Below are 20312 nucleotides of genomic sequence, written 5' to 3' on the forward strand. Positions count from 1 at the left end.
GACTCATTGTGTGATCATACACAATTTAATTTCCCTAAGCCTATTTCCTTACCAGTGAAATGAGAAAAATTAATACAGTGCCTAGATTGTTATAGGGAGCCAACAAGGTACATGTTTGTAAAAATTGGCGTGTACCTAGCCTTAGTAGAGGCTTAGTGTGTTGTTGTTATTCCCTTTGTTATGTTTTATAATGGTTTCTAGAAATAGAATGGGCAGGAGTAAACAACAATGTTATAAACTACATCCTAAGAAAAAAAGGTAGGAACTGATGAGAGGATTTTTAATGACCCATTGTATTAAAAGTGCCAGCAAAGTAAACTTTCCCCATACTTGGCCCTAGAGACTCTCATTTCACTTCAAGTTAACTTAGCCTCCAACATGGTGGAGTGAAGTAATCACTCTCTAATGATGCATGCTTTTCTCAAAAGAATAAGTATATGAATTCTCAGTGAGCTAGCTAAAAATGGAATTAATCAATTAATTAATCAGTCAAACAACTCTGTTTCCACAACTTTGAGGAAATAGAGTTGTTTGACTGATTAATTAATTGATTAATTCCATTTTTAGCTAGCTCACTGTTCCTCAGGCTAGTGGAACATCAGAAGATAGATTCGAGTTCTTTTTTTCATCTCTATCAAGTCACCTAAGGTCTCTGAGCATCCATTTTTTAAACCATAAAATGGAGTCAACACTCTCCTTTGTAGGGTTGGTGTAAGAATCCAGTCAATGTGTATGAAAGCTCTTAGTAAATCACTTTAGAAATATGACATTATTTCCTGGTTTAAAATCATCGTTTATTGTTCATTATCTCGGTTCAAATCACACCTTGCATCCACTTGATAGTATTTTGGCCAGTACTTATAAAACTCTAGAGTCAGACACTGAGAGTGGCAGTAATAAGCAAATAATTGTATGATTTAGATTGAGAATATCCTACTTTATAATCTCTCAGCTCTTGTGCTCAGCAACTTCTAAGCTTAAAATTCACATCTTAGATGTTTATAAAATATTGAACCTTGAGGTAGCCATCATATCCTGTAAACATTTTTTAAACCAATGGGGAATATATGAAGACAATCAAATTTGTTGCAAAACTTCCCTGAACCCAGCTAATATGGCACATCAAGATGGATTTCATAGTTATACATCTACAGAGGAATGTTTAGAGATAAGATGAAAGTAGTCCTCCTTATTAATCACACGTTGTATATTTGACTTCTGCCTCCCTCCTCAGCCTTTAAATCAACTACATCTGGTTTTTGCTAGTTAAGTGTGCCATTACCTTTTGCATTAAAAGGCAGTTACTCCTAAACAATGCAGCCCCATTTGATTAAAAAACAATTAACTAGAGTTATATTCATTTTACTCATCATGGCAGCTCAAATAAGAATTTTAGTATAGCTTATAGACCTACTTTATTTCTACAACAGGGTCAGCAGAATTGGAAGGCTCTTTGTGATGAATGCTGGCAGAAAGCAGTTATTTTGCTTTGCTGATAATAACTTTTACAGGAAAAAAAACAATAATACAGAATAGATAGATAAATAGATAGGGTCTAACATAGGTAGGATCACAAAGCAGCTGAATTTTGATGTAGTCACCCTATGCCAGAGATGTCCTCCTCTATGGAGACTAGGGCACATGATTATGATTACACAGAGAGCAAGTTAAGTTCTAGGAACTGACTCCTACTAACCAACTGCATAAGAAATTGATGTGTAATTATTAAGCAGGTGGTATTGGAGCTCGCTGATTAGTGAATTCTTTCTCAGGAGAGAAATCTACCAAGCAACCAAGTTGTTATTTGAAATTCATTGGTAAGCAGGGAATCTGACATATCAGAATAAATTGTCTAAATTAGTGGTACTCAAAGAAATTGCTATTTTGCTAACAATGTAAGAAGTTAGCACCAGACTATAAATTAAACCGTTAGAGCATCACTTTCTTCATTGAGAGAGTCTTGCTCCAAATTTTGTATAAGCAAACTAAATAATATGCTTAATGACACTAATTTGCATTCCAGCACAAGTTCTTCATCTTATGGCAGACTGCTCACAAACATTTTCCCTGGACAAGCAAAGAGCATACTGCCAATATTTGCCTGTCTGAGGTTTCCTTTGCTAAACATGCATCAAAATAACTATCAAGGCTCTTTTGATTCTAAGTGTTAGAAACCTAAATCAATGTGATGGAAGAAATAAGAAGTTAGCTGCTCAAGGGGAGATTATTAAATCACACACTTTACAACTGAATATCCAAGGGTGGTTCCGGCTAAGATCATGACTGGATTGAGGTCTTCTAAGGATATTCTTCTATCTATATCACCTGCTTGCCTGCCTGCCTGCCTGCCTCTGTGTGTGTGTGTGTGTGTGTGTGTGTGTGTCTGTCTGTCTGTCTGTCTGTCTGTCTGTATATCATCTATCTCCCTCTCTATCATCTATCTATCTATCTATCTATCTATCTATCTATCTATCTATCTATCTATCATCTATCTATCTATTTATCAAGTTGGCCTCAATCTTAGGCTGGACCTGGTTTTGCAATGCAATGTGAGGCTTATATGTTACCAGCCTAATAACCACAAAGGAAAAAAAAGTTCTTTTGTGAAATAGTCCAACAAAATTCCAGAACCGAGACTTAGTGCCCTTGCTTACAATATCTTTCTATTACTGAACTATTCACTCTAAGTAAGGGCAGAACAGTTTGGTTTTCAGGCTCAAACATATAGCCACTCCTGAATCTAAGGTGAGACAACTTCACCTGAAGCATTTGTTCTTAAGGTGAAAAAGATAATTTCCACAACAAAAGTTAAGGGATGTTATCAGGAAAAGAGAAAACATATAGATGCAGAATCCAAAAGAATAATGTTTGATACTCTGACCTACCCGCCTTTACTCTTCCATTGTTGTTTAAATGTGTTAGTTCAACTGGAATAAAGCCAAGACTTGGTTTAGAGACCTTAATATTTTGTTAAGATAATGTCCAGATATTTATTCTAATCTACTTTGTATTTGTTTTATAATAATTTTTTGTAGATTGAATTGTTTCCCCTACTTCCAATTTGGGAATAAGAGATAAAGGAGAGTTGCCTTATATTGACCTAGAACAAAGTCAGAATTTATTAATAACAACCTGAGTTTGGTTCTAACCTTTCATTTTCTCTAGCTTGAGTCAGATTCATGTTTGATAAATAGAAATAAACAAGAGATGGTGCTAGAAAGTAAACTGCCAGAGTTTCACAAAGGGGAGTTTAGTTTTCTACTATATTTGTTACATGACAATAATGTTACTATGGATTATAAAATAATGGATGTATTATGGTTCACTAAATCAGTAAAAATCACGAATCCCTTAATGATTTAGAACGCAGCTTGTGAAGCATGACTTGGCAGAGCTATTAAGTGGTTAAGAGTGTTGGTATGAAAGTTAGGTCTTCGGCACTCAGATCCAAGTCTGGCTGTCTTTGTGGTGTGTGGCCTTGGACCTGACTTCTCTGGGACGCAGTTTCCTCACATGTGTAATTAGGTAATAAAATGTAGTCACCACACAGTGGCGGGGGAGAATTAAGTGCACTGACAGGGTGGTGCAGGCTTCTTCTGTATTTTTCAAGCAGTGCATATGCTTAACTTTATTCTCCCAGATGCCTAACAGACTCTCATAGGAAGTCACTTAGGAGTTCTTCTTGGCCCCCTTTGTATACCATTTATTTTATAACCATAGTATTTTCTAAGATGGCACTATAAATAGGACCAAATGCTACCCAAGGCAAAATGGGCAAACGTCACGTTACTGGCAAACTTTCAGTTCCTTTTTTTTTTTTTTTTTTTGAGCTTGCAATGAGAATGGTTTTAGCTAGCTTTGAGCCTCTGCAGCCCATTTTGTATGCTGTTGCCTGTACTTTAATGTTCCCTGAAAGGCTCGTGTTTTGGGCATCTGCCTTCCTCTCACTCCTCGTTCCATTCCCCTAACTCAGCATGGTCTTTATTTTTCATTACAGAGATGGAAGCAGGAGGCTGAATTTCTCTGAGATGATTGTTCAATATGGTGTACTGGGAAGACCAGAGAGCCAAGATTTAGATTTAAATTATGACACTAAAGCTGCTGCATTTTTGTTGGGTGACCTTGGGCTCATCATTGACCTTCTCTGATTCTATATCCTCAGCTATACAATAAAAAGAACAATGAAGCCATCTGTGCCTAACTCTCACATCTTTGCTATGAGGGTTAAATGAGATGATGTCAAAAACGAGAAAGTGCGATCCAAGAACAAACTTTTATTATGCTTGTGATGATTCCATATATATATCAGTATATTAACAGTTTGTTAGCAACTGGATTCCTGCATGCTCTGCTCCCATTTCCCTAATTCCCAGAGCTGCAGAGGATCCCTGCCAGATGGCTGATTTGCCAGCTGTGTCTCGTTTTGTCATTGTAAATATTACATACTCCAACCGAGAGGCTTTGCTTATAATGTAGTATGTTTGTTCTTTATCTCTTGCAGATTGAGAATTACATTGTGGAAAATATGAAGTCGGAGATGGCCCAGATACAGCAGAATGCAGTTCAGAACCACACGGCCACCATGCTCGAGATAGGAACCAGCCTCCTCTCTCAGACTGCAGAGCAGACCAGAAAGCTGACAGATGTTGAGACCCAGGTACGCCCCTAGGCCAGAGTCAAGAAACTCTTAACTGGGAGGACATTTTTTCTCCTTTAGCTTACTTCATAAACACAGAGCACATTTCAGCACTGAGATGGGGAAACATATACATTTTTGTTTATTGGTAATGAAAACAATGACTGCCTGACATGCTATGCATGTTTCTTTTGATTAAATGAGGGTTGGTATATTTAGCTTTGTACGTGTTTGCAAAAACGGGACTGGCAAAGGACTTAATCAGCATTTAAATTAAAATAAACACTGCAGCTACCAACTGTGAGATGATATGTGTCAAACAAAATAACCATTTTGGTCAAATTAGTGCCTTTGATGTACATTTTTGACTTGTCCTGTTTGTCTCTGGTAGTATTCTAGCCATAATGGCACCTGCAGTGGTTTTGCTCATTCGGAGTATAGGAGGGAATACCCCAAATGAACTACTCAGGAATGTGTGGTTTTTTTTTTTTATTCAGCATGATTTTATGATAAGGAGTCAATTAATACTCTTTCTCCATACATATACGTATATGTGCATGAATATATATATATATGTGTATATATATATATTATCCTATATATAACACATATATATTACCCTACCATTGACAATTACATACTTACATACAAACATATGTATTTGTGTACAAATCAGTAAAATGACCTTTAATCATCATTGTCACTAACCTACCATTACAGTTGAGTGAATATATCATTTTTGATGACTAGAAGATGGTCTCTCGGTATGCTTTGAACCATCAAAATAGTTATTTCAATTACCATTCTGAAACCCAGTATAGTTCATTTCTGGAATCAAAGTTGAAATAATACTCTTAAAAGATAAATGAGACACAATGAAATTTTCAAGAGTTTATTTGAGCAAACATCATTTGGAATTGGGCAATGCCTAACCCAAAGTGGTCAGGAGCTAAGAGAAAGGTTTTAATAGAGAAGATGCAGAAGCAAAGCACAGAAGTTATTTAATTGGCTAGAGCTTAAGCAGTTGCCTTGTTCGGGAGAGCCTCGTTGGCTGTTTGTAATTGGTTGTTGGTTGTTCTTAGGTTTCATTTTCTTGGATTCAAGAGACTCGGACTTAGGTTTTGGTTTGCTTACGCATGCTACCAAAGCATTAGAGCCTCCTCAGTCTAATGGCCTTCTCCTTTAGTTATTTTAACAATATAAATTTTAAAATAAGATGCAACCTTATTTCTATTTTATTTCTTTTGTGTTAATGGAATTACAGATCATATGTTGATATTTAAAGAGAAATAATTTATACAGATAGAGCATTTTGTATTATTGAAACCACTTTCCCATGTGCAGGTGATTTTTATGAAAATCATTTAGAGCAGGCAGGTCAGAAAGTGTGAGCGATTTTCTCACATTGATATAGCTAGTGAATCAAATCTTTGGTTCCAGCTGAGGCATACTCATTTTTTTTCTTTTGTCTCCCTTGATTAGTAATACTAATAATTAACTTGTTAACTAATTTAATGAGAACTTAAATATGGATTATACTGGATCGATAAATCACATAGGCTTTGGAACATATTTTTTGATATTTTAATGATAGCACACAATTATCAGATAACCATGGGTGGTGGGGAAGGGAAACTACTTATCACAACTAAAATCTATGAGACTTAATATAATTATATAAAGAAGCTGCTGCTCCTCCGTTGCTGCTGACAGTATTTTACCACACGACTGCACATCATATCGTGTAATCCTAAAATCCAGGGTTGTCCTTGCTGGCTGTGTAACTATAGGGAAGTTCCTTCCAATTTCCAATGATTTATGTGGGAACCATGGTGTTAGAAATGAAATTTAATCAAATTTACTGATGTATTTTGAGTACCTCCTTGATGAAAGATATTTTAACAGGTACTATATAGAATACAGCAGTAAGTAAAGCAGGCCTTATCCACAGTGAGCTTAATTGAGTTAATGTGCAAACGTTTCTAAACCATTTCTCTCTGTGGGGAGTGTAACTGACCAATGGCCCCAGCTGCTGTGCTCTGAAATCCATCACAATATTGGTACAGAGACCACAATTTCCAGTGATCACTTCCAGCCAATGACACATTGTGGCAGTAATGCTTAGTCAGATCTACCGCTGGGAGCTGCAGGGCTCCACTGACACATGACTTTGTCTAAGGGACTCTCCATCAGCTTTGCCAAACTTTCTCGCAACTGCACTACAGGCTAAGATTTCCACTCAGTCTTCCTTTTCTTTCTTCTCTGCTGTGGTTAGACCTAAATCCCGGTCAAAAGGCACTCCTAGCCAACTCTGGCTTCTTCCCCATTTTCCTTCACAGGAATTTCCCCTGTGAAGATTAGACATTTTCTGCATGTCTAATCTCATTTTGTTATTTGCTCCTCAGAAGTCATGACCACCTGCTGTTTGGATTTCAATTGCCCAATTACAAATTTAAGGCAGTTCAGGACAGTTTAACTGATGAGTTTAAATCTCTAGGCAGAAATAGATTTGAAATGGCAACTTTCAAAATTGAGCCACTGGATCTCTTTAATTTGATGAGAGATTAGTTGACTAAACATTTAATCTTGGCTTAACTGAAATGGCAGTAAACTAAATCTACGGATGGTCATCCAAAGAAAATACCCTGGTAATTAATTTTCTCGCAGGGTCTGGAAAAAATGTTTGATAACTCATAAGGAGAGGGCTCAGTGAACTATGACCCACAGGCCACATTTGAAATGCCACCTCTTTTTGTAAATAAAGTTTTATTAAACACAGCTACACTCATTCATTTATATGTTGTATATGGCTGCTTTCTTGATATAACTGCAGAGTTGAATAGTTGTACCAGATTCCTTCTGGGCCTCCAAGACTAACATATTTACTCTTTGGCTCTTTATAGAAAAAGCTGGTCAACCCATGCATTAGGATACAAACTCCTAGAGAGCATGAATTTTGTCTGTCTTGTTCATTTTTCTATTCTTAGGCTTAGAACAGTACTTGGTACACAGTAGACTCTCAATAAATACTTGTCTAATAATTAAATTAACAAATATTAGTCTCTTCATTTCTGTAGTTTTCGGTGCAATGCTCCTAAGCCCAAAGGCAATGTCCTAAGAGTTGTGTGTTGCTGGTAATACATACTCACAGATAGATAGTGGGTCAGTGTAGGACTTTGAACAGAAGCAGTCTCCTGCAAAGGTGTTCTGACTGACTAAGAACATTGGATAAATGTATTTTCTCTGTCCTCTGAGGAGTGTGAGCAATTTGTCCACCTTTCTGCCTGGTAAGTGCTAGTTTAGTATTGGGGTGTGGAGAGGGAAGAAGTCAGATGCCATCAACTGCAGAAGATCTCATGGTAATTTGAGAGAAACCATTTTGAGATCAGCTGTTATTGACTGAAGGGAGGTGCCTTTCTCAGCCAGAGGGAAGCTACTTGTGTATAGCTACATGATCCTGTGCGAAGGGACTCAGACTCCCAACATAGATTACCTAGGTTTCATTCTGACCCTACTGCGTGTCTGCTCTGCTGAACAAGTTTCTTTTATCCACAATTTCTGCATCTGTAATATAAGTAATATTCTACTAAATTCCATAACCCAATGGGTTATCATTATATTATATGTTTATCATATATTTGTATATTTATATCATATCATATAAATAAAATATAAAATATTACATGGAATAATTATATAGCTTTAATTATATATTATATTTCCATGACTAAAATTAACAATAATTCTCTAAGATTATCTAATCTTCATATTCAAATTCCCTCAGTTCTATCAAAAATGTTATAGGCATTTTATTTTTCAAGATTTGATAGTCCCTTTTATTTGGAAGCAATCTTCCTTTTTGTTCCTTGAGATTTTTAAGAAACCGGGTCAATTGTTATTTAAATTGTCCTATATTCTGACTTTGTCTGAATATTTTTTATGATAGTTTTTAACTTATTCTTCATCTCTCATGGTTTCTTTAAGCTGGAAAGTAAGTCTAAAAGTTCAATTAGATTGAATTGAACATTGTGGCGGAGTGCTCCGCAGAATTGCTGGCCAATTTCTATTATATCTCATCAGCAGGCACAATGCCACCTTGCAACACTCTCAGCAATGCTATTTTAACTTGATTAGAGTAGAAGCCTCCATAGCTCTTTATCTCAATCGTCTATTTTCTCCTTGGAAATTAACAAATAACCTATGGGGTGGTACTTTATCACATTGCCATATCATTGACCAAATAAATCATTTCATTGATTTTATAAAATGGTGACCTTCTAACACATTCCTTGTACACATATCAGATTTTATTCTGTAAAAATCTAAGTATCAAGTCATCATATTTTCTGTTATATTTTTCATTCGAAAAACACAAAGTAAAAAGAAACATAAACCTACCAACAAGGCTGATTTCAAAGTTAATATGCTGGTGAAAGAAATTTCCTGTTATGGGAGATTTTCCTTTTAAGGAAGATCGGAGGCACTTTTAAAAGTATTAAAGGGAAGCTAGCTGAAATTCTCTAGCTCACTTTCTTTGAGATACTAGAAGTTTTTATTTTTAAATTTTTGTTTATTTTTTAAAGAATAAAGCTAAAGTTTGTAATCTATAAATTCTCAATTTCAAATCTTATGTCTTCCTTACTTTGTAGTATATTCTGGAAAATTTAAGCTTGAAATTTGGGGGGGGGCTTGTTTTACATACTCTTCGCTGTTCTTTTCTTTCTTTCTTTAATCTTTTTCTTTCCTGCAGAGATGTGCTTTTGGAATGTGTTTAGGCTAAAGAAGGAAATGTCTTTTGTCATTTTAATGGAACACTTAGATTATTGCTAAGCAGCAAGTTCCATAGACACATGGCAAGAAAATGGTCAATTTATCATAGTTTCCTGTACAATTCTCTCAATTGCCTGCTTTTGAACTTTGGGCCTATTTTAATACATCAGTGGAGAGAGTTGAAATAAAGCAGCCATTAGGTTGAGGTGATGGGGAAAGAAGAGAAGAGATTGGGATTTGTGCTAAAAACTGCCCTGAGATGACCTGACACTTAGACCGGACTTCTGAAATCTGTCTCCCTCCTTCTGCCACGTTCAGATCTTGCTTTAAATTTGGGCTGTTATTATTGAAGTTCATCTCGATATTCACATGGCCTGTTACCCTCTTCTGACCATTACTCAATTTGAAAAACAACTCACTGTTCATTGTCTAGCATATCATCCAACAAATAAGTCTGAGTGCCCCACTGTGCCAGGCCCAGTGCTGGGCCCTGGGGGTTTGGAGGGCTATAGACAGAGTACTCCTGCCTCTGCACAGCTGACATCCTCATGGGGCAGAAAGAGCAAATTAGCGAACCTACAGGATGGTTTCCAATAGTAATGATTCCATAAAGAAAATAAAATAGGATGATCTGATATAGTATGATGGGGGGAACTACTTTATAGAGTGTGGCCAAGTAGGGCCTCCCTGAGTAAGACTTGAACAATGACAAGGAAGTAGACATGCATCTAGAAAGGGATGGGCATTCCTGAGGTGGAAATGATTTGGCATGTTGAGGTGGCAAATACTCAATATGATTGGAGTATGATAAACAAAGTGGAGAGTGGCAGAATATTAAGAAGATTCCTGATCACAAAAAACTTTGTAGGCCAGGCAAAGGATTTTGGAGTTTGTTCTAATTGAAAGGAAGATTTAGCAAATTTAATATAGGAGATGGCATGATCTAACTTATGTTTTTACAAAGATCATTCTGGTTGCTCTGCTACAAATGGACTAGAAGTAGGATAGAGTCGAGAGAAATTAGAAGCTGTAGTAGTCTCCAGACTTAGATATAGGTAGCTTCACTTTTAATTTTGGAGGTTTCCATTCTTTTCTTTGTGTTCTCTTATGCTTTTCTCAGATATGGAGAACAAATTCTGTCCTTTGTAAAATTTAAAAAAATGATATTTGAGAATATCAGGAAGTATGATTAGAGAATATGATGAATAAAGGGGAAATTTATTTATTTATTTATTTATTTATTTATTTATTTATTTATTTATTTATTTTAGATGAATCTACCTTTTATTTTTATCTTTTTAAAATATTTTTTATTTTTCAATTACAGTTGGCATACAGTATTACATTAGTTTCAAGTGTATAACATGGTGATTAAACATTTATACAACTTTTGAAGTGATCACTCTGACATATCTAATACCCATCTGACACCATACATAGTTATTACAATATTATTGACTATGTTCCTTATGCTATACTTTATATCCTATGATTATTTTGTAGCTACCAATTTTTACTTTTTAACCTTTTCTCTTTTTCACCCACTCTCCCAAAGCCCCTCCCATCTAGCATCCATCAAAATGTTCTCTGTATCTATGAGTTTGTTTCTGTTTTGTTTGTTTGTTTGTTTGTTTTGTTCTTTGGATTTTATATGTAAGTGAAATCATATGGCATTTGTCTTTCTCTGTCTGATTTACTTCACTCAGCACAATACCGTCCAGGTCCATCCATGTTGTTACAAATGACAAAGATTTCATGCTTTTTATGGCTAAGTAATATTCCATTGTGTATATATGCCCCTTCTTCTTTATCCATCCATCTATGGTTCTATTGTTGGACATCCAGATTGCCTCCATATTTTGGCTATTGTAAGTAATGCTTCAATGAACATCTGGATTCACATGTCCCTTAGAAGTAGCGTTTTGGGTTTCTTTGCCTAAATATCGAGAAATGGGTTTACTAGATCCTTCTTTGTCTCTTATTCTAGCCTTATTTAAGATCTATTTGCCCAATATAAGTATTGCTACCGTGGCTTTGTGTTTGTTTGTTTTTGTTTTCATGAAATATCTTTTTTCTATCCCTTTACTTTCAGTCTGTGTGTCTTTCGATGTGAAGCAAGTCTCTTATGGGCAACATATGTAAAGGTCTTGTTTTCTTACCCATTCAGCCACCCTACCTTTGGACTGGAGCATTTAATCCATTTACATTTAAAGTAATTGTTGATAGATACATATTGCCAATTAATTATTCATATTTTTAATCTTTTTTTTTCTTCTTCTTTTAGAAGTCCCTCTAACATTTCTTGTAATACTGGTTTTGTGTTGATGAACTCTTCTAGCTTTTTCTTGTCTAGAAAGCTTTTTTTTTCCACTTATAGTTGACATACAATAATATATTAGTTTCAGTTATACAGCATAGTGATTAGATATCTATATATCTCAAAAAATGATCACCCCACTAAATCTGGTACCCCTCTTCTTCCTTACATATTTATTACAACATTGTTAGCTATTTTCCATATGTTACAATTTATCTCTCTATGTCTGTTTTGAAATTATCAGTTTGTACTTCTTAATCCCTTTGCCCTCTTTCGCCATCCCTCCCAACCCCCCATCTAGTAGCCCTCAATATATTCTCTGTATCTACGAATTCGTTCTTAAGATTTCACATATACAAGAAATCATGTGCTATTTGTCTTTCCTTGACTTACTTCATTCATGGCAATACCCTCTAGGTCTATCAAGGCAATGTCTTTTTCTATTCCCTTCTTTTTAGTTTGTAGGGGTCTTTTAATCTAAAAGGAGTCTCTCATAGGCAGCATATGGAGAGGTCTTGTTTTCTTATCAATTCAACCACCCTGTCTTTCAGTAGGAACACTTAATTCTTTTCCATCTGAGGTACTTGTTGATAGGAATGTAGTTATTACCATTCTTTATTCCTGTTTTTGATACATGTTTTTTCTTCTTAAAGAAGCCCTCCAATATTTCCTGTAATATTGACTAGGTGTTGACAAATTCCCTTAGCTTATTTTTGTCTGGGAAGCTCTTTATCTGTCCACTGAATTTGTCTATTCTCCCCCTAAGTTCATTGAGCATCCTTTTAACCAGTCTTTTGAACTCTGCATCTGATAGATTGCTTGTCTCCATTTTGTTTAGTTCTTTTTCTAGAGCTTTGTTCTGTTCTTTCATTTGAGATAAGTTTCTTTGTCTTCCCATTCTGGTTGCTTCCCTCTGTTTTCTTTTCTTTTTTTCTATGTATTAGGTAATGCTGCTGTATCTCCCAGTCTTAGCAGAGTGGTCTAAATTATAGGTATCCTCAGGCATGAGATGAGACAGGACTTTGTATGGAAAAGTCACTGGAAGTGGCTTGGCTGGACCCACAAATTGGATGAGGCAAGGTCTCAGGGAATCACCTGAGTGGGTGTAGTGACCTGTGTTAACCAGGTTGATGGAGACTCAGATATGGTGCCCAACTGCATCTGCATGCCAGGAGTGAAGAGGGCTCCACAAAGAAACAATGGATTCTACCAGCACTTATATCTGGGAGAAGGCTGCCCCTCTATCCCTCGCCCTGAATCCAGATAATTCAGTTTCTTCTCATATGTGCCTGGCACCTTTCAAGCTGCTGCCTCAGTGCTGGAGCTCAGAGTGAGTAAGTCCATCAGAGAGTAAGTCTCCCTGGGCTCCTTAGGAAAATTTCTATGACCCCAGCCACCTTCTGTCTCACTCAGCCAGTCTCCTCTGGCTTTCACAGCCAGAAGTTGTGGGGACTTCTCTTCTTGGCACTGGAACCCTGGGCTGAGGAGCTTGGTGTAGAGCTGGGACCCCTGTCTCTTCGGGGCGGGGTGGGGGGGGGAACCACCACAGCTCAGATATCTCTCCCAATTTTCAACCACCATATGAGGGTATGGAACCAGCCCATTCTGTGTCTCTGCCCCTCCTACCAGGCTCAAGGTGACCTTTTCTGTATGTTTCAAGTCATAGTACTTTTATTCAGCTAGACTTCAGGCGACTTCCAATGATGGCTGTTCTATAAGTTAGTTGTAATTTTGATATGATTGTAAGAGGAGGCAAGTACAGTGTTTACTTACTTCACCTTCTTGAGCAGAAGCAAGAAAACATTTCATGGCGTATGATATGTTTGATTCAGTGAAACATGTACCTTTTGTTTATTCAGTAAATACTGAGTTTCTTTTTTGTGCCAAGCCTTATTCTAAGTGTCACCAAAAGATACAGATGTCTCATTACCTATTAATTATTTTATAAATTGTCATTCTAGCTAATAAACAAACATAAAACTTGCCTGTACAAAAATATTTAATAGTCGAAAGTTTTATTTTGTGTATTCCTAATCTTTACATTCTCTACTATTTTTTTTCCTCTGAACTGCTCCTAGCTCTATCTTTAAATCCCAGGTTCTCTTGCTCCTGTTTTTCCTCAGATGAAATGATTCAGAATAAGAAAATATTTCTAAAAACTCTAAAACACTCCACAAATATAATTTCTGATAGGTGGTAGTAACTTTTAGACCAGCTTTCACATCCATATTCATGACAACCGTATTCAAGAATCATAGCCCTTAAAATTGTTTTAAAGCACAAATGTTCCATCTCACTATTTTCTTCTCCACCCATCCACCTCCATCCACCACTCCCACCCCCAGCAGGGCTGGGACTAAGGTGAAGGAAGTGAGATCAAGTCATGTAAAACTGAATCATACATGTTCAAGGGCAGACACTGTCTTTCTTTTAAAATGATATTATGTTCAACATAAATTCTTTTGCTTAAATTTTGACCTTTCTAAATGTATTAAAATATTATTTTCTTGATTACCAAGATTTTTGGCACTTTCTTAAATTTTATAACTGAGGCAATTCCCTCTTTTATCACCCTAGTTTCTCTCCTGCTCCCCCCAAAACATATCTCCTTTCGCAATTTTCTGTAGCCCAGCTCAGCCCTGTTCATATCAGTATATTTTGAAAAGATTTTCTATGTGCATCTGACATAGGTTTAGATCTGCTACCAAAAAGAAGGAAAGCACTAATGGTGTCATTTTTGAAGGAAGACCCTTTAGATTGATATTGACTTTTCAAAAGGTTTCCCAGACCCCTTTCAATAAGTAGTTCTCACAAAGATGTAATGGTTGTAAAAGTTTTCAAATAATATGGGGAGCTTTTAAAACTGTACCTCTCCATTGCCCCTTTACCTCCTTAAGCAGGAAGTGGGTGGGAGGCAAGACAAAGACAGGGAGGTACAAGGACCCTGGCACAGTTTGAAGGCATCTTCTAAGCAACGTGTGCTCAGACTATGAGTGAGTTTGCGTGCACAGCTCACAGACTCACGTTATATTGAAGCTTAACTCATGATGTGAGTCTTCATGATTCAAAATGAGTCAAACATTTATAGTTTCTAGAGGACTCAGTGTAGTGCAGTTGGAAGGATAACTACAATCTTATCTTCAGTGTGATCTGAGTTCCTGGTCACTTTACTCAGATTAAGACCCAGACTAAGATAGTTTGACTCTCCCTCTTCTTAGTTTTCTGTATAGATCATTAGAATTAGAGTCACACTATCTAGGTTTGAAACACAGCTCTTTCTTTTGTTCGTAGGTGGATTTTAGCCACTTGCTGAACCCGTTTCCTCATTTATAAAGTGATAATAATTACTCCTTTAACAGGTGCCTATTCTATAAAATAATATGACCTCTAGAAGGGCTGACATGACCTAACATTATAGGTGTTCAATAAATGTGTGATCATGAATCTGGCTAAACTGTGTCAAAGGTTGTGGCACGGTTCTAATTGGTGATGGTAAGGTGATGGATCAAGGCAAGCATAATTTACATACCTATTACTTATTATTAATTATGCACAATATGTAAGACCTTGTACTCATTTTACACTTGTAAACATTGGTGACAATATGTATAAAGCAACTAGCATAATGAAGTATCCTAGGGATTCAGGACACAAATTTAAGTATGAAAATGGATTTAATGACTCAGTTTTTTCATTCAACTACAACCTCAATATCAAATGAATATAATATTTAAGAAACATTAATTAATAGAATGTAGACCACTTGATTAAATATTCTGGAAGAAATATTAATTTAAAAGAAAATACAGCTAAATATAAAACCCAAGATAATTGTTTTCATTCCTTGTGATGGGAGTTTGAAATGTTTTTGTTTTTTATCTTCAGGTGTTAAATCAAACTTCTCGACTTGAAATTCAACTGTTGGAGAATTCATTATCAACATACAAACTAGAGAAGCAACTTCTTCAACAGACAAATGAAATTCTAAAGATTCATGAGAAAAACAGGTGAAGATTGTTGTATTCCAAAAATAATTATGCATGACTTATTTATATTCTACATCTCTTTGCCAACTCTTAAAAAAAAAGATTGAAGTGATTTGCAAAAAAAAAAAATATATATATATATACATACATATATATATGTATATATATATGGTCAAATTAATTTTGAATATAAAAACAAAGGAGAGCTTAATGTGAATACAGCAAGTATGTCAACAATAAGGTTAATACTATTGTTTACACTCAAAATATTTGCTTTTTATAACTTTGAACACTAATTTATCTAATGTTCAGTTCAAATCCCACCATATTTGTAAAAAATTGATTCTATAACTAAATTTGGTGACCCAAAATTTTGATGGTTTTCAGCAGAATCAAAATCTACAGTGATAGAGAAAAGAATAGGGTCTCTGAAACTCTGTAATTTGAATGATCACTTTACTTGCTCTTAAGCTTGTACAGAGCTATGAGATTGTTGAATTAGGGATCTTGCACTAGAAAGAAGCAAAATTTATTTTTTTTTGTAGAAAATTATTTACCTGTAAAGTTGATTCAAGAGTTGTTTGTTTGTTTGTTTTCCCCCACTTAAAGCCATTTCCTCTGGACCTAATACATTTCTTTGGTTAGCTTTATAGTTGTGTTTTATAAACTGTGAATGATCTCAGGTAAGTGAAATGAGACTTAGAGATCTTGAGAGCTTGATTGACACACAGACTATATGATTTTGAAGTCAATAGCATTCGTGGTGGACAATTCGATTAAAACCCTGACCACCGTAGGACAAGTATAGTGTGTATTTAACTGTGTTTTCTTCTGGATATTTGGATGGCTTGAAAAAGTTTTGGTTCTTATGCATTATATTGAGTTAAAAACCATTGTGTTACTAGAAACTAGTTAAATACCATGTGTTGATAGAACTAGAGTTTTCACCATGTTCCAGGAAGCCAAGAAGGCATCTAAGAGGACTGCTAGTTCTCCTCTTACTTTACAGATGAGAGGATAAACTCATTGGAAGTGAGTTATCTGTCCAAGGTCACACACTTTCCTAGTGACAAAACTGGGAATGTAATCCAGGTTTCTTTGTTTCTAGTCCTGTTCTTTCCACTGTAACACATGGTCTCTGGTTATCGTTTGCAACCTAGTAGGATTTCCCAACTTCACACTAAAAGTAGACCTTAATGACAAAAATTATAATTAAATTTTTACATGAAGAAAATAAACATGGCTGTTGGCTTAAAGTCTGAAAGAGATCACTCAGCTCTGACTTGTATTTCCAAGTTTTACATTTATTTATCTTAGTACCATGTCATGGGGTAAACGGTATAACTAAATAAACTTGACAGGACTTGACCCTGAACTGGTTTCTTGGTGAAATGTTCTGGAATTGAAAATCTTGTTGAAAAGTACCATTTATCCTACTACAATTTCACAGTAACCGGACACATACACATAACAGGTATACTTTACTTCAACTATCCTTTGATTTAGAATCCCACCACACTTTATCACTAGAAGTGAACTCCATTTATAGTGATATATTTCAAGACACTATTGTGAAAGCTTTGTCTAGGAATGAATAATTAAAACAATGACAATTTTACCATTTTAATGTTGTCTTATAATTACATAAATACCACATTTACTGTAGAAAAGAAAGAGTACACAAAAAATATTAAAAACCACAATCCCATCACATTGAGAACTGCACATGTTGCTACATATTATATATATTTTTTTTTAGAAAATGTTGTGTCATGTTGTACATACTGTTTTGTAGCCTACTTGAAATTGCACAACCAAGAGATAGATATCTTTTCTAATTAATAAATATTCTTTTAATGTCATTCTTAATAACTGCATGGTATTTTATTTTATAGCTGTTACTTTAATCCATTTCTCACTAAGTATGTGACTACATATAATTTACCTTTTAAAAAGCTATCATCATGAATTTACATTCTTCAATACTTTCCTTGCTGATATGTGTTATCTCTTGGTCTATGTCTGACACTTTAGCTGTCAGGATACTACACAAAAACTGAGAGACCTGAAAGGGTTCATCCTTAACTATAATAATAAAGGCTGTCCTTAAGTGTCATTATACTCGGCTCTCTTCATCTCTCCATGTCTCTGATTCCCACTTCCTCTTTCCTTCACTCCTTCTCATATTCATACTTTCTTTTTCTTCTCCTCCTCCTGTTTCTCCTCCTCCACCTCCTCCTCCTCCTCCTTTTTCTTCATCTTCTCTTTTGTTTCTCCTTCTCCCCTCTAGATCTTATTCTAGATCATTTTGGATTTTTTTCTTTCCGTCATGTTCTTGATATGGCACCTGGTATCATTTCCCCCTATGGAATTCTCACCATGGAATGTTCTTTTTTAAGAGAAACTACTTAAAAGTTGTTCTCTCTGTTCTATCAATAAAGCCAAGTTGAGGTTCAAGTTCTCAAAAGAGCTTTTCTGCAGCTCAGACAGAAGAGGCTTCTCCATGCACCGCAGCACCGCAGAGGACTCTGATTCCTGATCCCAAGCACATAGATATCTTCTGCTGATAAATTTTTTCTCCCTTTGGATTCTAATTTCTAAGGAAAATTTGGGTTTTCTTAAATATATGAATCATATCATTTATTACAAATAATATTTTTTCAAGATTATAACAATTCCACTTCCCAGTAATATAGGTATTTCACAATAAATTCAGGGATTTATGTTTTAATTTGAAATCCTTTTCTTTTCTTCTGCTGACAAAAACATATATCTTTTACTCCTACTCTTCACCCCTTTCTTTTTTGACTCTCAATCATGGCATTACTTTATATGTGGTTCCTGGGGGTATTTTTCTATCAGTTACTGTATGTCCTGACATTGCCATATGTCTATAGTTACCTGTGTCTTACTGTTGAAGGATCTAATATATGAAATGGAGGGATATGTATCCTTAAACCAGGCATATTCTTTCATGAACCTCTCTATACAAACCAAAAGTACCCCTTTGTGATATACAGCATATTTCCCCTATTCTGTTTATTGTTATTGTTTATTTTCATATGTGAAATAGAATTAGAGGAACTCTGCCAAGCACTTTCTAGAACAACAAAAAAATGAGGATCCTCCTCCTCCATTTAAGTGGATAGAAAGTCAAAGCCAAATGTGAAGCAGTTTTATATGTTTTAACGTAGCTTATTGATCATCTCTACTGATTCCATAAATGGATCTTAGTCCTCCAAATGAAAAAGAAGCTATTTCTACATGGATGCATTCTGAAATGTAGGAACGACATGCCTTTAGTCAGCCAGGTCTGGTTTGGATCAGCTAATACACTTTGCAAAGGGGATTATCTAAATTAAGCTTTGCTTCCTCCCCAAGGAATGTCAGAGGTTGTGTTTGGGTGTGTGACTTACCAGCTTTGAGTATGATGGGGCTTCCACTGACAATTCGGTGAACTGACCCTTAGGAAGGTCCACCACTTCTTTGGCATAACAAAGAGGGATATTTTATGAATAGGATTATACCACACAATCACACTGAGAGGTCCTGCTGATTTAGATTCTGACAAATTAAATGCATCACTTGTAAGGTTGAAAATGGATTGTTGGCCTCATTAGATTCACGTCTTTATCCCCTAAATGGCAAAAGGCACAAATCAGAAACAGGATTAACGATGTTTGCTCTACCACTTGTTTTCCTAACAATCTAATGGGAGGTGACTCCAACAAGCTTCCAGTTTGTTTTCTCTAGGATTTTTTTCATTTGTTGGATGCTGTCCTAATCTCAAAACTTGGTTTTGTTTCTTATTTCAAGGAAACAGCACTTGGAAATAAGGGATTAGGATTTGGCCATATAATTGAAATTGCACAACCAAGAAACCAAGAAATGAGAAGCATTAATATTTACCTTGCACAGAGAGGATTGATATGACCACAAAGTGTGACATGTACTTGTCAACTTCTTTTAGATTCCTCCAGTATGTTTCCTGCTACATCTTCTCAAAACAATAGAAAAGAGAGGTGAACAGGGAAAGATCTCGTAATGCAAATTACTTCAGTTGAATCAAATACGTAAATGGATTTTTTGGTCTAAAGTTTTGGTTAACTGAACAGGTCTTAAGACACCAGTCTCATCTCTATCTTAACCCCAACTTTTTCTAATGTGAGAGTACAGCCAAGTGAAAAAATATTCCAGAAGACATTCTTCTGCCTCACTACAGTATACGGGAAGAGAATCAACATTTCATGTATACAAAGATGGAGCACTTGGGTTTCTTTGATATTCGTGTTAAATATGCAGAATGAAGATTAGGGAAATCTTCTATAAGACCATCCAGAGTGAAATGAAACTACACATGTGATGATTATTTAGATATCTGCTGTCTAGATATTTAATATTAGGTGAACATCTGTGCCAGGTGCCCTACATACACTACTTACTGTTAATCCTCCAACTAATTCTGCAAAGTACCTATTATTATTTCCATTTTATATATAAGGAAACTGAAGTTCACAGAAGTTAAGTCATTTGCCAAACAGCTAGTGTGTAGCAAAATTAGGGTTCAAATGCATGATGATTCTGTCTTAATTATTGTAAAAAT

At 35.6% G+C, this 20312-nt stretch overlaps 1 protein-coding gene across 4 annotated transcripts in view; it reads left to right on the forward strand.

Annotated features, from left to right (window-relative positions):
* Positions 1-20312, forward strand: part of ANGPT1 (angiopoietin 1) — a 228567-nt gene that overhangs the window by 123540 nt on the left and 84715 nt on the right. For 3 of the 4 annotated variants that reach the window (XM_039853714.1, XM_039853715.1, XM_039853717.1), the window contains exons 2-3: positions 4502-4657; positions 15609-15730. In XM_039853714.1, the coding sequence (XP_039709648.1) occupies positions 4502-4657; positions 15609-15730 (278 nt within the window). Of the gene's footprint in view, positions 1-4476; positions 4658-15608; positions 15731-20312 lie in introns of all 4 variants that reach the window. The other variant, XM_039853716.1, reaches the window with a different exon arrangement.

The sequence above is a fragment of the Pteropus medius genome, unplaced genomic scaffold (genome assembly GCF_902729225.1).
Source record: "Pteropus medius unplaced genomic scaffold, Ma_sr-lr_union100, whole genome shotgun sequence".
In the NCBI taxonomy this organism is placed as follows: domain Eukaryota; kingdom Metazoa; phylum Chordata; class Mammalia; order Chiroptera; family Pteropodidae; genus Pteropus; species Pteropus medius.